A 20,514-nucleotide genomic window follows, 5' to 3' on the forward strand; every position below is an offset into this window, starting at 1 on the left:
AAGGCAATTTCCTTTCTCCACGAGCGCGCACCCATCTTCCCCTTCTCTCTTATTACTTCGAATAAGTCCCTGTTCCCCTTTTTCTCCTTTCCTCTGTTCATCGCTTCGACGGCCATTTGTTCAAAAGACAAGGCCAGGCCGCCGTGTTTTCGCTAACACGGAGCACAACATGCTATGACATACGGCGGCAGTTAAGAAAATTGAGCCTCGGGATTTTTTTTTCTTTTGCGCCGGCGTGGGGAAAGGAAGAACGGTGTAAGGGGAAATGGGGAGTTTGGGAAGCTGCCCCTCTCCAGCCATTGAGCGAGCGATCGGCTTCAAGTGAGCAACGAAAAGGGGCCACACGGCCGAACACGCGCGGATGACAAACGACGGCAGTGCGTTTTTCTTCGGGCCGCTTTGCTTGCTGCGGGCCCATCAATTTCGTGGGAAGAGAGCAAGGAAGCAAATCTTGGAAAACTCTTCGCGCCCGGGATCCGCCGGAGCAATTCTCTTCGGCGACTCGTGTTTCCGATGAATAAGTTAATCGATACATGTTCTGATGGATTACGCTTGTCGGAAAGCTAACAGCAAACGTAACTGCTGCTTCCCTTTGTTTCCTTAGTATTGTTCCCTAAATGATTTGGTCGCGCCTGTTGACAGTACTGTGCTTTATTTCCTTTTCTGTCAACATTTTCACAGAACAACTTGTATAAAAAAAAGGCTGTCAGAGCCATGTTTTCTCTTATTGTGGAAAATTTTGCTCTTTTTTGTTCTCAAACGAAGTTTTGCTTTTATCATTGATTACAGACGTATCTCAGAATGGATTTACCGAGGGCTAGAAGCAACACTATTCGGTTAGGCGATGAACGAATGTCCTGGACCTCTTGTCTATTTGTTTCAGAGAAAAAAAAATCATTTTATTAAGATTCTAGTGAAAGATCAAACTCACGCTGATAAATCATCACCAACGTGCTGTATTTAATATTTTGTTTTGTTTCTTTTTGTTATCGTAGCTCTTAGCGCCCCTATAATATTTCTCTGCTGCTCATCGTGTCACTGCATCTCCTTTCTTCAAAGCGGACCTATTTTTCACCAGCTTAACTGAGGCAACATCTCTATACCTGCCTTCCCTGTTATTCCAAATCCTGCTAGTTACACACATGTGCGAGATAAGAATGTGTGATTGCTAACCGAGGAGCGAAGTTTTCTAGGCATAAGTTTCGACTAAAGTTGCTGCTGGCTATGCGTTAGAGTAGTGAAAAAATTGCGGCCACTGACAAACTAAAGAATCGGTGACACTTCAGAGTACCTACAGCTCCTTTTTTACAATGTTTGTCGACACCAAAACACGAGTGACTCAAAGGCATTTCATGTTTGACTTCGTCAGTGACGACAGCTTATTTACTACGAAATTTAATTGCAAGCTGCTACCACTAAGTGAGCCGGTTGACATATGCCAAACACATATGCTTCCTTCTGCCCTTCTATTCATAGTACCGAGGTTGCCAAGGACGACAAGAAGAGTAATAACTTCCATACGTAGGTGGCATATGCCATTCTGGCACTTTTTAATTTCGCAACTTAGCCGAATAGCTGCAATTTTCTTTTTGTCGTTTTCTTCGATGACGTAAAGGGTTGTTGAAATTTTCGAAGGATTGGTAAATTGTATATCAGCTTAATCAAATAAAAGTAATCGCATGTTTCGGGGTACTTCACTGTGAATGATATGCTTCACTCATTCCATCCAGCAATAAGGCAGTAGATTGGCTCGCCTCGAAGTTCCCGCTTCCATCTTACCTGAGGAGCCTCTTCAGTGCAAAATTTGCAGCCCGCAAACTGCGCGCTCTCTGTCCGACCGAACTCCTTTTGAGTCCCCCAGGAGTTCAGCGCAAAGCCATTCGAGTGGCGCGCGCGAGAAAAGTCGTTCGGCGGGGCAGCCAATTAAGCTGAGTAGCCCGGTAGGCAGAAAATGCAGATTCGCTGACGCTCAGGAGTGATGAGGCGAAGTTGGGAAACTGAAGGATCCCACGGTGAGCGCCCGAGAGAAGAAACCGTTATGTCTTACGTTTCACTGGCCGATATCTAATCCGGACTCCCTGCTTCTACCATGCATGACTTGAGCCGGGGTGGTTATTTTCATCTCCGTTTCTTCTTGGGACTCTGAGTGCCTCAAGTGCACTCACTTCGCGATTCCCGCTGATGGAGCGCAAATCGTCGACCCGGGTAGCAGGAATCGCTAGCATTGCCACCGGCTAGCGCAATCCCTATCTTGTTCACGAAGAGGGAGAATTTCAAAACGCGATCCTCGCACACAGAACGTGTAGAGCACTCGCAGTTCGGCGTTGCAGTGCTGAGCTTGCGCCACGTTCTCGGAGCAGTCAGTGGATTCCCGTAATAGGAAAAGGTAGGATAATTTATACTATGGCGCCAACTGGTTTCATCTGTTCCTGAGCCTAAATTTTAAGGCTCGCAATTTACTCTTGGCTCTGGTGATATAGGACAAAAGAGGTAAGTGTAGAAATGTGGCGATAAAAACAACATTCTGCATGAACAGAATAGGAACTGCATGGGATGATAACAGCACTTCCTTGACGACTTGTGTGCGCACCCGGATTGATGTAATAGGTTTCATACCTCATAGGTTGGCTTTAAGCTCGGGACCTTAGGGTTTGTTACACCAGCGGCACATTTCGAACCGCCTTTTAGGAGGACGCAGTACAGTTGCATTGCAATTAGCACGGGTCTTTGCTTAACCCCTTACAGTGTATTATTTGAAAATTTGTATGGTGAACATACTCGCCTAACTACCCCTTGAGATCTTGTGTGCGCCATACAGATGTGTTGCGGATACTCCGATGCAAAGGACTACGGGCTGTTGAAGGCCTGGTGCCGAATGCCTGTGTAAAAGAGAACCTGTGGCATTCCTGACTGGATGAAACCGACATTCTCTGAGCGATTTCACGACAAGGCAGACTTGAAGTAGGGGGCCGTACTTTTCGTATGCCGTAGTGTGTTTGCTGGAACAGCTTTTTCTGTGCTGAGCAAACAGGGTAATCAATGTGAACCACTGCTGACGGCCTCAGGCCTGCAATATTGTACTCCAACTTCATTCAGTGTACTCCAGGCCGCCCTTAGACTTGAAAAAGGAAAAACTAAAACGGCTGAGATACGATAAGTTACTACTGCCGCATACTCAGTTCCAAGCAGAAAACAAAGCCGAAGAAGCAAGCCCGTCCCCATTCCTCACCTCAGTAGCTCAATAAGCAAGCGCCCTCTCGCTCACAAAGCACGAGCCTGAGTCGCTGCTCCCGCTTCTCCGCCTGCCAACGATGGGGTAGGTTAACAAGTGGCCGTCGCTGGGCGCATCGCCCAAGAGCAATACACAGAAACGATGTGGGGCGCGTCGAGGCTTTTGCGCTGCGCGGTAGCGCGCTGAAGCCGCTACCCTTACGGCGGGGGCAGTTCGGGGGAGACAGGGAGTTCAGGATAAAGAACTTTCCCTACCGGTATATATAAAAGGGCCCTCGAGCTCCGCGCAGCAACAAACTCAATCCCCTAGCATTCCAGGGAGATGGGAGAAGCGACGGTAGTGAAACCACGCAGAGTTACGGCGTCCAATTTAGAGTTAACTAGAGCCGCTCACTCGTTTCGTCGGCCAAGAGGGGGCATCTGTTTTCGTTGGCTGCGCTCAAAATGAGCTGACCGCACCGCGATGCCTGGAATGAGGAGAGGCCGGCAGCAGTTTCCCTTCCGGGCACTTGCTCTCTCTGCTGCCTTGATCACTCTGCTGCATTGACCGAGGGCCGGGAAGTCATTCAGCATGCGAGCTCCGCACCCACTTCTCGCTGCGTTCCGCAAACCCCCTCCCCTCTCGGGGTCCCCTCTCGGATTTGACTTAGGACGTTGTGGCGCTGCGAAAGCCAACCGCTGCTAAGCGCAGCCCCTCAGTGTCCAATTTATAAGCCCGAAGTTTAACATCTTTCGTAATCGGCAAACTTTTCGAGGCTTAGTTGGCGTCGAGCGCTCATTAAAATTATCTTAGTGAGAAAGACGGAATCCGGTATCGTGAGCGGGAAAGCTCGTTTATTGTGAGATATTCAGGGCGTCTTGCGTGTGCAGAAGTAATGAGGTTGAATTGCGGGTGCTAGGACTTGGGTTCAAATGTTAATGACGAGATATTTGTAGATTGTTTTTTGGGGGGCTTAAATCTTTTGATTAGTACTGAACCTTATGAACCATAAGAAGTTCCCGCACTCGGGTGGGACTCAAGCAATTAATGGAAGCTCACTAACTACCAGAGACGTCGGCAGTTACTGCACTTACCACGTATAGTTAGGACGTGGACATGGAAATTGAAAAATTACATCTGCAGCCAGATGTTACCGTTAGATCGGGAACTGTAGCACCAGCTAAAAGGAAAGTGTGTCTGGCGTTTGATATATTTCGCTCCGCCAGAAATTCCAATCGAATAACCATATGGTACGCCCTTAATGAAGGCTCTTCAACAAGGCAAGGATAACTATGCTAGCTACAAAATTTAACTGAGAACACGTAGGCATTTTTAACGTGGTTGCAACTTTTCTTTTCTGTTCTTGAACACAAGCAGCCAGATTTCCATAGCCTATTTTTTTTCTTTATTACAGCTACATTTGCATAATTCTACGTTTTCCTGTATTTCCTTTGTTTTCATACTGCCTTCAAAGATTCTCGGATGTCCTACCACACAAACAAGGAGCATCTCCTAACCAAATATGCACAGAAGAAAGCAAAACACGTTTTAGCGGCCGGCAGTAATGACTCCAGCGCAGTAGATAGTGTTTCCAGCGAGGGATCGCCGTGGTGGCCATTGGTACGTCGCAAATGGCTCTCGGCACAACACCCCAGAGGCTACTTTGGACAAGCGTGGGGCAATATTAGCGTTGCAATAGAGAGAGCAAAGTGACCCACGGAGACTTGTTATGTGAGATCGTCAAAAGAGGCCAAAGCCCAGCGGCGATCTACCCCGTCGCTCGCCCTGCTCGTATAGGAAGTTACCAGGCAATGGTCTTCAACCATACTGGACACCAGCGCCTATCTCAGAGAAGTGAGAGAATTTTCTCGCCCAGAGTCCCAGCCGTTCTTGGTTCCGGCTCTCCTAAGATAAATGCGGGCAACTAGATAGTGTTCGCAACAGTTCCTCGAGACTCTTCGAAGTTTCGTCGTCGTCGTTTATTCCAGTTCAATGGCGTCTGAACTCACTCGTGCAAAAACGGCGGCCCTTCGAGGAATCTTGGGACACTCACCTCGGATTTATATATGTGTGAATGTTTCTAGTCGCGGTGCGTAGTAAAACAGGTGCTTGTGCGAACAGTACAGCGTGAAGAAATACTAGGTAATTACCTCCGGCTTGCGGCAGCGAGACAAAACATTTGGAAGGCGACAGATTTGCCAAAAGATGTTTACGCTGCCGGCTGGGGACATCTTTACCCGCCTCTCAACCCTTTAATTCCAAGAAAATATGTTCGTTTTCCTGGACGGCGTTTCAGTATTTTTTAGCAAGCAGGAAAATTTTAGATGCCAGACGGAATTAGAAACAAAGAGTGAGGGATAAAAATGCAACAACGAAAAAGGAACAAAGCAATACAAGTAAGAAAAATTTAGCGTTCAGGGCCTACACTAGATACTAAAGTTAAGGCATTGGGAAATCAATGTGATCGGTTAACAGCAATATGTTATCATTGTGTGGGTGTTGCTGCGCACATGGTGCTATTCGTGCCATCTGCTCCGCAAACTGTGTCTCCAAAATGTGTGATGACACCACATGAATGCTGCCTGTACTGTCTAAGCCGCACCGTGCCAGATAATAAATGCTGCAAACAGCAGAACAAGCTGATTTTGTTCAGTGTTCTAGCTCGTATTACCTATACAACGCTTTCTGTCTTTCAAACAATTTTCCTGGATCTTATGAATTATTTTGCCTCGCACAGCTGTTATTAATACATGCAAGATTGCAAGATGTCCACAACTTAACAGTCGGTGTCTTACAAAACATGGCTGCGCCATGCCCTATGTGCAGTAACTTAGTAGTGGCTATAAGCAACAGCGTAGAACAGCGCAGACAGATTTCTATACCAGATGTGTCTCGTTCTTTGTAAAATTGAACTAGAGCCGACAACCAAGAACCAAAATTGTTTATGTAGTGTGCTTCTTGCTAAGCCTTCGTGCATTGCAGACAGAGCACGCTTTACAGGATGTGAGATGGTGGTAGTAGTAGTAGTAGTAGTAGTAGTAGTAGTAGTAGTAGTAGTAGTAGTAGTAGTAGTAGTAGTAGTAGTAGTAGTAGTAGTAGTAGTAGTAGTGGTGGTGTTGGTGGTGGTGGCTGTTCCAGCAGTTGTTTTCGTTTTGAAAGTAGTGTAAAGCGCCTTGTCGTCGTTGTAACGATTTTTTTTGCGATGTTTTCGAGAAATGTACTTTTAGACAGGTTTAAAGATGTAGCGAGGAAATTATGGACCACAGTGTGGGCGATCTTTATTGAGGCTTTCTTGAAGAACGAAAAAAGGTGGAATAGACGTTGCCCGTCGAAATAACAAGATTGCACTTTCCCACTAACACATCTTTGGGAAGATGAAGTAAGGTGTGAATGTAAAGTTGGTCAAGGCGGACCTTTCTGTCCCCAACGTATTATAGCTCTTTCTCTTCATCGACACAGCAGTGATGTAAAATGCCAGCCTTCACCCTCACTGCTTGGTCAGAAATTTTTCATGGTAGGGCATACTGTATTTCAGTATATACCAACTATTATTATCTCCTGAAAAGGCATTGAGAGGAGAACCATTAGAACTCATCCTCTAAGTACCTCATGAATGTTACTGACTTACGAAAATAAAAACTAATCCCAGTGCAATATAAAAGCTCATCTTTAAGTATTGACCCAAATAGACTCCACGGCAGCTGGGTGACGCTGGAAGGTAGATGCTTTCTTTTCAGCTTAAACTGGGGCTTCATGCAAAATAATTATCCTATATCGGAGTTCCAGAGAAAAGGAACACACCGAGAAAAAAATTCGACTTGACGTACTCCTACAGAGGATCTCAAATATTTAGCTCTGATTTCGGCTCCACACTTCAAACAACACTCACTCTGAGAGTGGCGCTAGTGTCTGTCCACATGCTCAATCTTTAACGCGCGGCCCAAGAGCTGAGACCGTGATTCTTTCAGTGATCATCAAAGCGCAATGAACAGACCGTCAGCGCGTCGAGTTTACGATCCGTCCCTACTTTCTTCCTTCCCGAAGCCAGCCATTATTCCTTCATTCATAATGTGATATGAATTGCCTGCAAGCACCGGATGTTTGTCAGCGTTAGTCAGTCAAATGAGTGAAGATGAGTTTTTCTTTAGAACTTTTTCTATTTAAGCGCCATCAACAACGCGCGCATTATTTATGCAGCGCGTCTAAGGGAATGAATAATTTTCTGTACCTCTCTGTAGATAGTAATTATTGTACAGTTTTTTAAGCACACAACACTTCCTAGACATTGTCCACGAAACTTAACGTGAGATCCTCGATAAAAATTTGAACTGAACTCATCGTCTGTCACTGCCGAACGGGGTTTGATTTTAGTTTCACCGCTTCTTCAGTAGGGGAGAGTGGGGCAAAACGTGACACATATTTGCAAATCTCCGCTTCAGTTGTGTTTGTCGCAAGTATCAACGAACAAAATATTGCAGAATTATTTGCTGCGATACTGTCATCCCGTTCATTAAATATGGAAACGCCAGCTGAAGCGGAGCATAGCATGGCAAGCGGAGCGTAGCATGGCAAGCGGAGCGTAGCATGGCAAGCGGAGCGTAGCATGGCAAGCGGAGCGTAGCATGGCAAGCGGAGCGTAGCATGGCAAGCGTAGCATGGCACCGGCGCTGCGCAGTTCTCTCCTGAGCTTTCGTCAAGTCTTCTTCGAGCCAACCGACCACCTATGCACGCCTTTAACACGCTCGGACCATCTTATAGAGCGATGACACGAGCACAAACCTTTCGTGCAAGCAAAGAAGCCACTATTATTATTTAAAGTCCTGCAGAACACCACGATGTATCTTACTGCACAAGGTGCAACTATTTGCCAAGTTAAGTTTTTTGTGCGAACGCGAAGTTGCATGAATGCATATATGTTTAATTCAGCCCAGGACTCTTGCTCGCTTGTGCTGGACAGTACCGAAAAAAGAGGAAAAACTCGACGCTTTCTCGCTCGCCCAGATTCATTTTCGCAGTTTTTTTCTCTATTTGCATTAAAGCAATCTCGTTCGCTTTCAGTTCATTTGGAGTGGACATGAGGCCGGCTATTTTCTCCTGAATATATTTGTTGTGTCATATGACAATCCACACACCGCAGTTATTCAAAAGCAGAAAAGGAATGGCGTTTACGCTATAGTATGGGTGCAACCATTTTCTTAACCATGACGTATTTTATCATCATGGCTTTCTCTGAGAAAGGACACAGCTACTGTTTATTTGTTGGCTTGCTGATCACGGGATAATAAAAAGCTGTAGTTATCTCACCGTCGACAGTGGGCGAAAGCATGAGATACAGTGCAAGAAAGACATAGCCTATTCTAGAGTGGCTCATAGACAGTGGCAGCCGCAAACCGGTACTGGTCAGGGCCATTAGCAGCTGAACGTGGCCCTGCATTCCCCCGCTTCTGTGCTTCGAACAAGGCAGTGCGCGTGGTCTCACCGGCTGCTTCCGCGGCTTAAGCAGCCTGCACCATCGGCCTGCACCACCGACACGCTCGGCCTCTTGCGCAACTTTTGCTGATTTATGTGCAGTCGCGTTGAGCCGCTTCTTCGTTACTCGCTGCTACCGCTATTTGACGCACCATAGCACTGGCCAGCTTGCCATCGGCCTTAGCAACAGGTTTGTCTTTCTCGGCCGCCTTCTGACCTTTGCGTGCGACCACCTAAAGCTGCACTAGAGATGCAGTCGAGCCTTTCTAACGAAGATACGAAAGATGATAAAGATTACGAATAAGAGCACATAGCGCTAGAGGCTACCAATTAGGTCACGCTGCGCGAGAGCTTCTGCGCTTGTGCCAGTTGTGGTTCGAATCCCGCTTGGAGCTATCGTATGGGGAAGTTTTTTTCTACCGGATACCATTTAGACGGAAAATTTCGGAATATTTCAGAAAGGTTCGGTTTCAGGATCGTAATCACGTTCGGCCTCAGGTTCCTCATGGTTTCCAGATGATGCTCCCCTGAATATGGCAAGAACTGGGGCTGAAAATTATTCGTGCTTAACAGCTATTTTGATTCGTACTCGACGGCATGTTCAATTTGCGACCCTTTATGTTAGAATTATAGCGGTGGCTGTGGCGGTGAGTGTTATATTAAACGCCGTGGCTTTCACAGCTCGTCCAGACGGATCACGCAAATAACAATCCTTTCTTTTATTACAACGCCGTCTTCACAACTGAGGGAATTTGCAATTTTCCATGTCGTACCAACAGATGTATTATTTGAAAGTATCTTTTAAGAGAGAAAATAAATTAGCTAGCATGTCTAACCTTGACATTGTTTAATTGATTGTCCTTTGTCGCTAACTACTTCTTATGGAGGCCTTATAGCAAGCGTGTTGCGTTAACAATGTAATCATTAATTATATACAGATCAAGATAAGTTACTGCCACTGCCTTATTTCCGATTTCGCTTTTACGTACGACTTTTGGCAGAGTACCGCGAATGGCACTTCTCAGCTATCCCTCTCTTCTGCAGGTGTCCTAGGTCTCCTGTACCGAGGTCCGTACTTCACGCTGGAGCCTCCTGCTCTGGTGGAGTTCACCAACCAGACGGGCGCCGAGGTGCGCTGCCAGGCCGACGGCAGCCCCAAGCCATCGCTCCGTTGGGAAACGGCCGCCGGTGTCAGGGTGTCCACCGACGGAACGCTGACGCTCAGGCCGTTCTTGCCGGAGGCCTACAGGCAAACCGAGCACTCTGCCTTCTACCGATGCGTCGCCACCAACGTGCTGGGCAGCATCGCCAGCAGACCGGTACACGTGCTCGGAGGTGAGAGCCCATGGCCCGTACCTTCGGATTCGCCATCCGGCTGTGTTGTGTAATCTTGAATTAAGTGCGCAGCAAAAAAATTTAAAAACTCGTCTGGGCTACGGCGTGCCTATCCCCACTTCTGCTTTCCACTGTATTTGCGTTGGTTGCAGCCTGTTCCTCAGGAGAGAAAGAGAGCGTTCACGCAGCTGTCGTCATCCATGTTCTATCACGGTCTACCTAGCATTGGCTCTTGAACAGATCATCCATGTCCGCTGCTGCATTTGGAGGGGGAGGGGGGGGGGGAGCAATGGCGAACGCATTCAAGGCTTGTCTGCAAATAACCCGAATACTGTAGCGGCGCGACAGCCGCTTCCGTAGTTCTGTGAATAGAGAATTGTACGCGACATGCGAAGCTCGTGGTTTCCGGTGCCACTAGAGGTTTGGTTGCTTTTTTCATCTAGTTTCTTCGAAATAATCTTCGATTAAGAAAGTACTTTCATCCCGAATCAACGCCACCCTTAAATAAAACAATACATTTCTTCAAGACTTACTTGGTTTAATGGCGAGTTGGCTAATGTCATTCCTAAATGCTGTGAAAGGTTCTGATTTCAGTTTGAGCACCAGTGGGCCCATATCAAATAGAAAACTGGTGGGTATACACTACTTGCGAGCAAAAAAAGCGACAAATTAAACGGATGTAAAGGACAAAAATGCCAGTGAGAAAATTTACTAGCATACACAAATATGGAAAACGCGTAGGCCGACATGAAACCAGCTTTCTGCGAACTGCCACTGTCTGCCCGCAGGATAGAAAACATGAAATAAAATGAGAAATAGCGGGTGATTACGAGGACATACGTAAATATGAAGTGTCAAGTTAGCACGAAAAATTTCCTGAGAACAGAAACATCGCACACAACCAAACATTGCGTTAGTTTTATCTCCTTTGTGACGTCTTTATTGCTATGTTTTAAGGAGCTGGCTTCCGGATCAGAAAACAGTGCAGGATATAGTGGAGACGCGAAGGACTGCATGTGTAAAGTAGCATGATTCACTGTGTAAACACACTGACGTAGGCTTTGAACAGACGTTCACTCTAGTTCATGTCATAGGAAATTAAACTCTGAAGATAGGGAGCAATGCAAAGAGCTTACAGTTACTGGACCAATCTTGCATTCAACCTTTCCGGTCATTTTTTTTTTCTTTTTTGAGAAAATTGGTGGCTTCCGACAAGATTATTTGCATACAAACGCTTCAAAATACTGTCGTGCTTGTCGTTTTTGCGAAGCAGGGCGCAGAGATTTAACATTTCGCAATGTACTTATACTCCAAAACTTTCCTGGAAACATGATAACCTCTGGCATCACGCAATCTTTCAAAGCTAACAGATGGTCTGAAGTGACATCCAGTGAGTACCTGCCTTTGTCAGAGATCCAGGTGGTTTTCTTTGCTTCATAATATGGTACGGGCTTAAATATATTGATGAAAATGCTTATACGCCAACAGTAACGTGGCTGTTATCTGCTTCCACAGGCAGCCATAACCGAACAATTGGCAGGCACAGACATGCATCACATACCGGCATGCGCAGACATGCACACGCATGCACACGCAGACATGCGTGCGCAGACATGCGCAGACATGCACAGACATGCACAGACATGCGCATGCACACACACAGAAAAATACTTACACACGAGGGGTTCGAACGAAGATCTTAACACCTTAAATCTGTGATGAAACTTTGAAACATCGCGCGATTGCTATCAAACGTGGCAGTAGCAATACTGTTGGGTAGAATCTAGGCTGGCACATAGCAGCTTTACGCTCTGTCCTTACAAGACAAGTAAAACTCTAGTTTGTGCGAGTTGTGTCATGACGAAAGAAAAAAGTGGTAATGGCGCAAGAAACGAGGACACGGAAGGCATACAAAAGACAGGACTTGCGCCATAGAGTACAGGAGTACACAGCAGCAGCGAAAAGATTACAAGTTAGTTAAGAACACGTACCAAAAACGATATAGTCCTGGTACTTTTTTCCCGTGCCCTAAAGAAAATCAAAACAGCGGAAATTGTTGTCTAATCCCTCTTTTGCGCCTGCCGCGACACCGTATTCTAGAAAATTTTCCTGCCTCGTGTAGCTCCTGGTTACATTTTTTCCCTTAGAATCCACTATGTTGCCTCAATAGACAACTCATTATCTTTGCTTGTCGAGCCACAGCGCCGAGGGTAAGCGCGTTTTCGAAATTCTAAAAACTGATACGGATATTACTTACGATGGCCTACATGCCTCTCAATAGTTAAAGTGACTAGCAATAATAGTTAATAACAAAAAGATTCGTAAGTTAATAATAACAAATTAATTATTATATATCAGTTAACCGGTCGGCTAGTTAGCGCGTCTTAGCTGTATTCTGATGTACTACATCGCTGACGATGCTATGCCGAAAGAAATGCTCTTCGATTTAAAAAAAAAAAAAACCTATCTTTAGAAATTGCGTAGTCTTAGGTGAAACGCCCAGTATATAAACCATTCAATATCTTCGGTAGAGCGCGAACATAAAAGCCTGCTCTGCCGCAGATTAGCTGAAAAATCACAGAGCTTTTCATCAGGCGTTTCTCAGCAAAGCGAGCTACGAAAGAGAAAACGAGCACTTTAGCCAAGGCCATTTTCTTTTTTCTCTCTCTCTCTCTCTTTCTCCAAAGACGATCCACCTTATTCCGCTCATTCAATTCGTGCGCCTCTTTCTAGTGGAAGATTAACCTCCCCAAAGCGTCGCAGTAAACAATAAACACCCCGAGAACAACAGCAAAGACAAACACTCGAGTGTAACGGGTCTTCCAAAACAATCACGCTATAAAAGAAACCATCAAAAGCGCGCCACGGCGCGAGGAACCTTCGCGGCGGTGACGCGGTTCCAGGAGCGTTACATATAGAACTGTCAAAGAAACCATCTCGCAGCGTAAACAAAACAAAAACGAAGAAGACATTGTCCGCAGCTTGCGGAAAATGGAAGTAAGAAAAAGAAATGTCCTTTTTCCCGGGTTTTGTACTCGGGACGCCCGTCTGTCTGGGCGATAAAATGAAAACGGCCCAACCAACCAACAGTGGATGTGGCAGCTCCACCGCAGCCGCGATGGAAACAACCGTACAGTGGCATGTGTATGTCTGTATGCGCGCACCTAAATGCGCGCAATCTCTAAAGCCGCACAATACAAACAACGCGCAGCCAGTATAAAGTGCGGCGCACCGGAAACACGGAACTGTCACAGGGGACGAGAGATCCAAGAATGGGTGGCGCAGAATCGCATAAAGGTTCGCAGAAGAAATGATGTGGGATAAATAAAAAATAATAAAATATATAACGCACGGCCTTAGGCTAAGAATTTCTTGGGGCGCTAGCAGAAACACACACAATACAAAAAGAAGAATAACAAGTGCACAACACAAGTTACGTAAGTACAGAAAGCGCCGACAGGCGGCCGCACAAAAGGCGCGGTGACAGCGAATGAGAGGAGCTGAAAAAGAGAAAAGGGAAATTATACAAAAATAAAGAAAAATCTGTCACTTACACAGGACGTGTGTTCCGCGAACCGCTCTATCATATTTCTTGAATATAGATACTGCACGTGCACGGAGCGAGAACTCCATTTTTCATCGTCACGCTTGCCACTTGCGCTGTCGGGACGCTTTCTTCTTTTCGCACTCCGCAAGCTCGCCGGACGGGCGCCTGCAATGCCGCGACGCGCGAAGCACTGAATGGCGGCTGCGCGCATAAATGTGCGACCGTCGCTACTGCGGAGATACAGCACAAACGTATATACGATGAGAGAGAGAGAGTGAGAAAAACAAGAAAATAAAAGAAGCAAGCGTAGAAATAAAGAACCAGGGCTGGCTTTTAACACCCCTTTACATCGTCCGTGCCATGTTTTCTTTCCCCGTCGCTTCATATGCACGCTACTGTATGTTATTCGCTGCTACGCAAGAGCCTCCTTTTAGTGGCGCTGCAAGACATAAACAATAAATTTTATGTCCGTACTCCGTCTGTCCTCTTCCTCATGTCACTTTTTCTCACGATGTTCAAAGCTCGTATTGCAAAGTTTGCGCTACACTGTTTGATCTCCGCCATAGGCACTCAGAAGCCTGTAAGTCAAACGAAGACAAAGAAAATGCAGTGCGATGCGATTAGATAAAAAAAAATCTATTTCTTTTCCAGATGTAAGACTGGTACGCGCGCCTTACGAGACCGCTTCGGTGTACCAAGTTAATTTCTGCCTACCTAAAAGCGGGGATCTAAAAGCAGGTGTGTTAGCTAGTGTGTTAAAAGCATGGTTCGTCTTTTTCTGTAGGGCTTCTTCCTCACTGAACTTTTTCTGTCGCTCCTCGCCAGCGCCTTACTCCCGTTCGTTACTTTTTATTAATGCAGAACACGTTAACCAACTGCGGCCTGAATAACTTTCCGGATCCATACATACATCTTTAAAAAATCGTAGCTTTTCATGTGCCTGGAATGAAACCTTGAAAACAAGTGACCGGTGATGTACTTTTCTGTGGCGAGATTATCTGCGATCCTTTCGGGTCGCAAAGCAGAGTACGGCGCAATAGTGGGTACCGCGCTCGAAGTTCAGGTCACTCGCTCGGAGTGACACATAGGAAGGACAAAACGAAATTGAATTAAGTTTGTTTCAGTGTCAGGAATGTGGCTGTTTTTTCAACCTAGGCTTACTAGCCCGCAAGCGAAACTAAAATAAGTAGCGTTACTTGTGTCTGAAAAGGACTTCCATGGAGAAGTCGCCAACTATTTTACTGCAAGCAGGGAGAAACACAAAGTAGGAAATGGGTGCAGCATTGCTGGCACTTTTATTTGAAATTTATCGTTGTTGTTTGAAATTTGTTTCTGATTTTTCTTTCCTTTAATACAATGGCGGAGGGGGGCAAAAGTGCGTCGTTCAGTGGGGCTTATGCCCCTGAAAGGCTTGTAACCACAGACTTTGAAAACCTTTCCGTGGAACTAAGAAAGAATAACACTATAGCACTAATCAGGCTTCAGAAGATGCCTTTTCATGTGATAAGTTAAAAGGTCAGTACTCACGAACGAAAGAGTCAGTTAAACGTATTCTTGGGCTTATGATTTCCATTTAAAATTCGCCTCATAATTACTCTACACGGCTTAAAACATTTCAAGGCGACTGAATAGCGCATGTGAGCATCGACCGATGCCATGGTCTCCCCACACCCAAAGCCTTCTACAAGAAAACTGCATACTAACGATTTCGCTGTATATACACGAAGTATTGTAGCTCATTGAAGTGCATGCAAATGATATTTATGACAGCAGAGATAAAGTGCGCAGTGGTAGGCTTTGTCAGTCATGTTCGTCGGCTCACCAAAAACACTAAATATATTTGCAATTATGTCAAAGTGAAGTTTCCCGTTAAGACATTCACAACAATTCTGGACAAAAGCTTTTTTATTACGAAAGAGTTTATGAACGCAATTTTTTTCATATATTGTAAGATTTCATTAACAATCAATGTCAACTCAGATCTCTTTTCGACAGGCTTGCATTTTTTTTTTCAATTAGGGTTTTGGTATCGTCAAAAGCGTTCTCCACTGTTTTTTTTTTTTTTTTATCGGAGTCTTAATTGTTCCATGCAAACGATTGAAAATGTTTAGAAGAAAAATTCTGCTGCACGTCGGCAGAATGAATGTTTCGATAACCTTCAATGTTTCGATAACAGTACCGTACAATTTTGCAATATTCGAAATTTCTGTACAAGAATGTTTAACATGCGCCAGTTGTGTGCACAGGTTGAAGTATGCCGTCGCGAGATGCTGGCAAAGTGGTGGGAAAGATGGGCTTCTCAACGCGGCATATTCTGCAGACTTGAAAACGAGGCCACTTGGCATCACATGATTTGTGTTTTTCATTCCTACACACCTTTGATTCGGATGTTTTTACTCATACGCGTTTTAAGCCTTCAATATTGAAGCGGGAAGAGACCTATCTTTCAGCTAGGTTAGAATAAAATAAAGCTATAAAGCACTACAGTCGCCGACTCTTGCAGTGCACAGATTAAACCCCTCTCGCCATGCAAACGTCGCGACCTCCAGCGTGCGCGTTTTCTAGCTTCTACTTGACTACCTTGCGGTTTATTCTTTGTTCACATATCGTGCTTTCAACACAAAATAGCCTAAATGGAGCACGTGAAAAAGAGACATTCTGTCCGAGGAACATGGTGAGCATCTCCGGCTCCTGTTACACGAGGCTTGCAGTTCTTCGATCGAAAGTCCCTCAGTCTAACCTTCTGTGCGCGCTGTGTGTAACTGCTTTCTTTTTTTTTTCCCCACGGCGCAGTGCTGGACGAACGCATCAAGGCTCGGGCGAGAGACAGCGTGGTGATTCGAGGCAGTTCGGCTGTGCTGCGCTGCCAGGTTCGACGTTCGCAGGCCCCCTACAGCGCATTTGACGCCTGGCTCCGAGACGACGGCTACAGCATCGGCAGGCCCACGTACAAGGGTAAGCGCCTCCACTGCACCTCAGGCAATCTAGTCCAGCTTCTATTCGTGGCCGTCGCGTGCTCCCAACCTTAACTCTTTCTCAGTAGGGCGGATGCCCCAGTCTATCAACGGAAGAAAAGAACGGTTACTGAAGAGAGGAAAGACGCGGAAATTGGACCGTAGTATGCATTCAGGTAGTATTCTTCAAATGGTGCGCAGTAAGTTTTGCCTGTGAAGCTGCGATATTTTATCGACTGGTAGAAATGTAAGGTGCTACTCTCGAACGAAGTCCGTCAGAAGCCTGTCTATAAAATGATTGTAACTTCTGATATTTTTCACTGGTTTCTGCTTGTTAAAGCAAAAGAAAAACAACGTTTTCGGCTTCACATAGCATGTACGGGCAGTGTACTACCTCGTGTTATCAAAATTATGGACACGCGCTTCGCGTCCACGTAACAGGTCACCACCGCACTGCACCGTTTTTGGTGCAAATGAGACTAGTCTTGCGTAATACTGCCACCAATCGCGCCACTGTAGCTGCACTTAGGTTAAAGACTAAGCTAGGTCATTTGTGGCAGAGTTATGTGACTTACCAGTTCTCTGCCGCTAAGGAAGAACCACGCCTAAGTAGACGCTGAAATGATTTTGATCCTCGTATTATAAAAGGTTGTTTTTCTGAGTATTCGGGTCAAATTTAAAATCAGCGTGAACTCTATAATTTACAAATGTATATTTTTTGTATTTGCTGCTAGCAACTGATTAGAGCGTCACCGACCCCCTATGTACAGTGGGTAATATGAACGAGCCTTCTCACTGAGTGTGCCCAGTTGACGTGGCGCGGCAGCGGTGCTGTCCCGACTTGTTTTTTTTTTCTTTTTCTGGCGCTTCGGCGTGCATGAGTCGAGGTGGGAAAAAAGCAGCATCACTTTCAACCGAAGATATCCTCAATGCAATGAAGTTAACATTTTTCTTGCGGAGGGGTGACGAATGACGGAATGCCGATCGCTCGTGCGCTTTTGCTAACCTGGGTACGCACTAATAATAATAATAATAATAATAATAATAATAATAATAATAATAATAATAATAATAATAATAATAATAAATTACATTTAATGGTCTCCTTTATTATATTTCGGCACCCACAACGCAGGATCCAAGCAACTCTTTGTTTCAGCTTTAACTGTCTGGATACCGGCGAAAATTTGAAGCACTATAAAGTTTTACTTTATTTTTTTCGCGTTCTCCTATTACTTTGCGTCTTTCGTATTCTAACGCACGTAAGAAACTCACGCAGTGTCATAGACGTTTTGCCCGTTCTCTTTTCTCTCTCTCTCTCTCTTTTATCTCTCTCTCTCTCTGAGTTATAGGCTATATAATAGGCCACGTGCAGCGATGTGCACAACACACTCGCCACGCAGCCTGTGTTCTAGCAAAAGCCTCATTCCGGGAAGAGAAGCTCCAGGACACTGCGGAAAGCGCTCATCGTTCGTACGCAGCGGGCGGACCCTTAGCCCTCCAACGGCGGTAACGTTGTTACCGCCGTTCCAGATCGCCCCGCATGAGCCTCTGCAGGCCGTTCGTTGTCGCCGCTCGCTCTGTGTCCTATTTGTTCCGCTTTCCTCCGTTTATTTCCTTCTTTTCTTCGTTGTTCTCGCCATCGACACAATGTTTCTACGTCGTACAGAAGTGCACGCTTCTTACCCAGAAGGCGTCGTGCTGCCAAACGGGGTCGTTTGAGCATCGCTGACGAATGCGTAGCCCCCTCTCTAAGACGCTACGGCTCCGTGCTTCCTAGAACGATGCACGCGACGAACAGAGTGGACGTGCCGATGTGTCCACACGTGCGCCATATACCGGACCCTGTTTCGCACTGGTGTACTTGCTGATTGCAATGTGAGACACCGATGAGCGGCCAGGCAATTTATAAGACGTGGTGGTTCCGGTGTGCAGTGGCTAGCGTCATTCGCATCACGTCTAAATGAGATAACAGCATTTCACGGTGACTTGCTCACGAGAAAAACAAAGAGAAAGAGTCATTGCACCCTTGTGCTATTTTATGGCTTTAGGTTTTGTGACAGAAGCAAGTAGCAGGCGTGAGAAAATGCTCCCGGCACATATCCCCGACATGCCATAATTTTGCCAAAGAGGGTAACGTTATGATTACAATATCTAACTGCTTATTTGCAATTAGTTATTAAGATTTAATTTAGAACCGAGAAATCAGAAGCCCGAACAGAGCTTACCGAGTTTGCAACAAGCCTTCACTTCACTAATTCGGTTTCACTGTTAGTCACAAGTTTGGCTGATTTCGTTGGGTGTGCTCCGCTGCAATGAACTTTTTTATTTTTTCTTTCAATCACAGCCGGATATTTTTGCAAGGCGCGGTCAGCTCAAGCAACCATCTCTCAGTGACCGAAAACTTTTACCAGCACCAAACACAAGTAGCACGTTATGATCTTACATATGAAGTCAGACAACAGCCACCGAAACCAAGAGGCATAAGGGAATGTTTCTTTTTTTTATTTGTGGTCTTAATGACTGGGTGATTAATAGTGAAATTACTTTATCGCTTGAAGGTAATTGATTAAAAAGCCGAAGAAAAACAACCAAATGCCATCGGTGGGATACAAACCATTGACCTCCGAGTTTCGCGTCCGGTGCTCTACCAACTAAGCTACGGCGACTTCTAATCCAGTCATCTGATTCCGTGAATAGTTACGCTGCATTTACTCTAACCTTGCAATTCAAGGAAGGGTGCCTAAGTTTATCCAAGCACCAGCTATTCCACGAATAGAAGGTGAGTCTTCGTTTCTCGCAATCATAAGAGAACCGTGAGAGCCGAACAGTTCCATGTTAAGTCAAGATCCTGACCGACATCTCAAGAAACGACACCGCTTGCACAACAAGTTTGATACATCTGTCTAGTACCTCACCACTGATAACAGCGTAGTTTAAAGGCCATTGACCCACACAAGCTTAATGCGTTCTGCAAAGAAAACGCTTCCCTTTTTCAAAATCATAGATAGACATGAGCCATAGTTTCCCAGATGTCGAACCAAAGAACACCTTCAAAACTGACGAGATCTCGGCTCCGCACAAGCGGCTGGTGGCATCGGAGGCCATAACCCCCCCCCCCCCCCCCCCTTGCCCCCGCGCCTCAATTGCTGTGTGCGCGCGCGCAGCCAGGTCCTTCCGTGTTGAGCGCTTCCAGAAGACTTCTCCAGAAAACTGACTCCCATGGCTTAAGGCTGCCATTACAGATATTAACGCCCGCGCCCTGGCAGCAGCGACGGCGCAAAAGCGGACCGATCCAGAACCCCCTCCGGTGTCCGCAGCGTGGACCGCTGCCTCAGGGATACCGAGCCAGGGAGGGAAGGGGAGACCGAGTGGGATCATTAGGAACGGCCTCCCTACTCCGCCCCGTCGGTTCCTGTTCCGTGTCTCCTTTTTCCCCCTCATGATCCCCCTCCCGCTCTTGCCAGCCTCTCCTTCCTTCCATCATAGTCTCCGTCGTGGTTCTCACCTCCCTCCTTTAGCGCGGCTCCTTTGCTGTTGGTCTTGTGTACCCTTTCCGCGCCAGCGGCGCTAGACGTGCCGCCGATGATGCCTCCGGCACTTACCGCAACACCCTCCTGCGCGGCTTTTCCTCCGCTAGCGCACTTCTTGATTTAGTAGGGCGGTGCGAGATTGAAGTGAGCCTGCCGACCGGGGAGTTCGTTAACGCCACGCTATTAAACCCATGAGCAGTTGATAACCGGGTTGGGCCTCAAAGTCCACCAAGCCTAGGTCGCCCGCAGACAGGTAGGCTTATAAACCGGTTGGATAAGGGAAAGGAATGGTCTGAGTGAACGTCTCGTGAAAGGATACGAACATGACTGATGCCGGGACTTTAGCGAAGCAGCTTCGGATCAGATTGCACGCAAAACCCTAACGGTGAACGGCTCCGCCTGCTGTTGTTTAAACGATCGTAGCTTTAAGCTGGAGAACACCGCCAACGATCTCAAACTACGGAA

At 46.2% G+C, this 20,514-nt stretch overlaps 1 protein-coding gene across 1 annotated transcript in view; it reads left to right on the top strand.

Annotated features, from left to right (window-relative positions):
• Positions 1-20,514, top strand: part of LOC149372674 (cell adhesion molecule Dscam1-like) — a 126,875-nt gene that overhangs the window by 34,229 nt on the left and 72,132 nt on the right. Inside the window, exons 2-3 of the mRNA XM_089567229.1 lie at positions 9,725-10,015; positions 16,356-16,517. Coding sequence (XP_089423355.1) covers positions 9,725-10,015; positions 16,356-16,517 — 453 coding nt within the window. The remainder of the gene's footprint in view (positions 1-9,724; positions 10,016-16,355; positions 16,518-20,514) is intronic.

The sequence above is a fragment of the Amblyomma mixtum genome, chromosome 1 (assembly GCF_055824585.1).
Source record: "Amblyomma mixtum isolate Tamu chromosome 1, ASM5582458v1, whole genome shotgun sequence".
Classification (NCBI taxonomy): Eukaryota; Metazoa; Arthropoda; class Arachnida; order Ixodida; family Ixodidae; genus Amblyomma; species Amblyomma mixtum.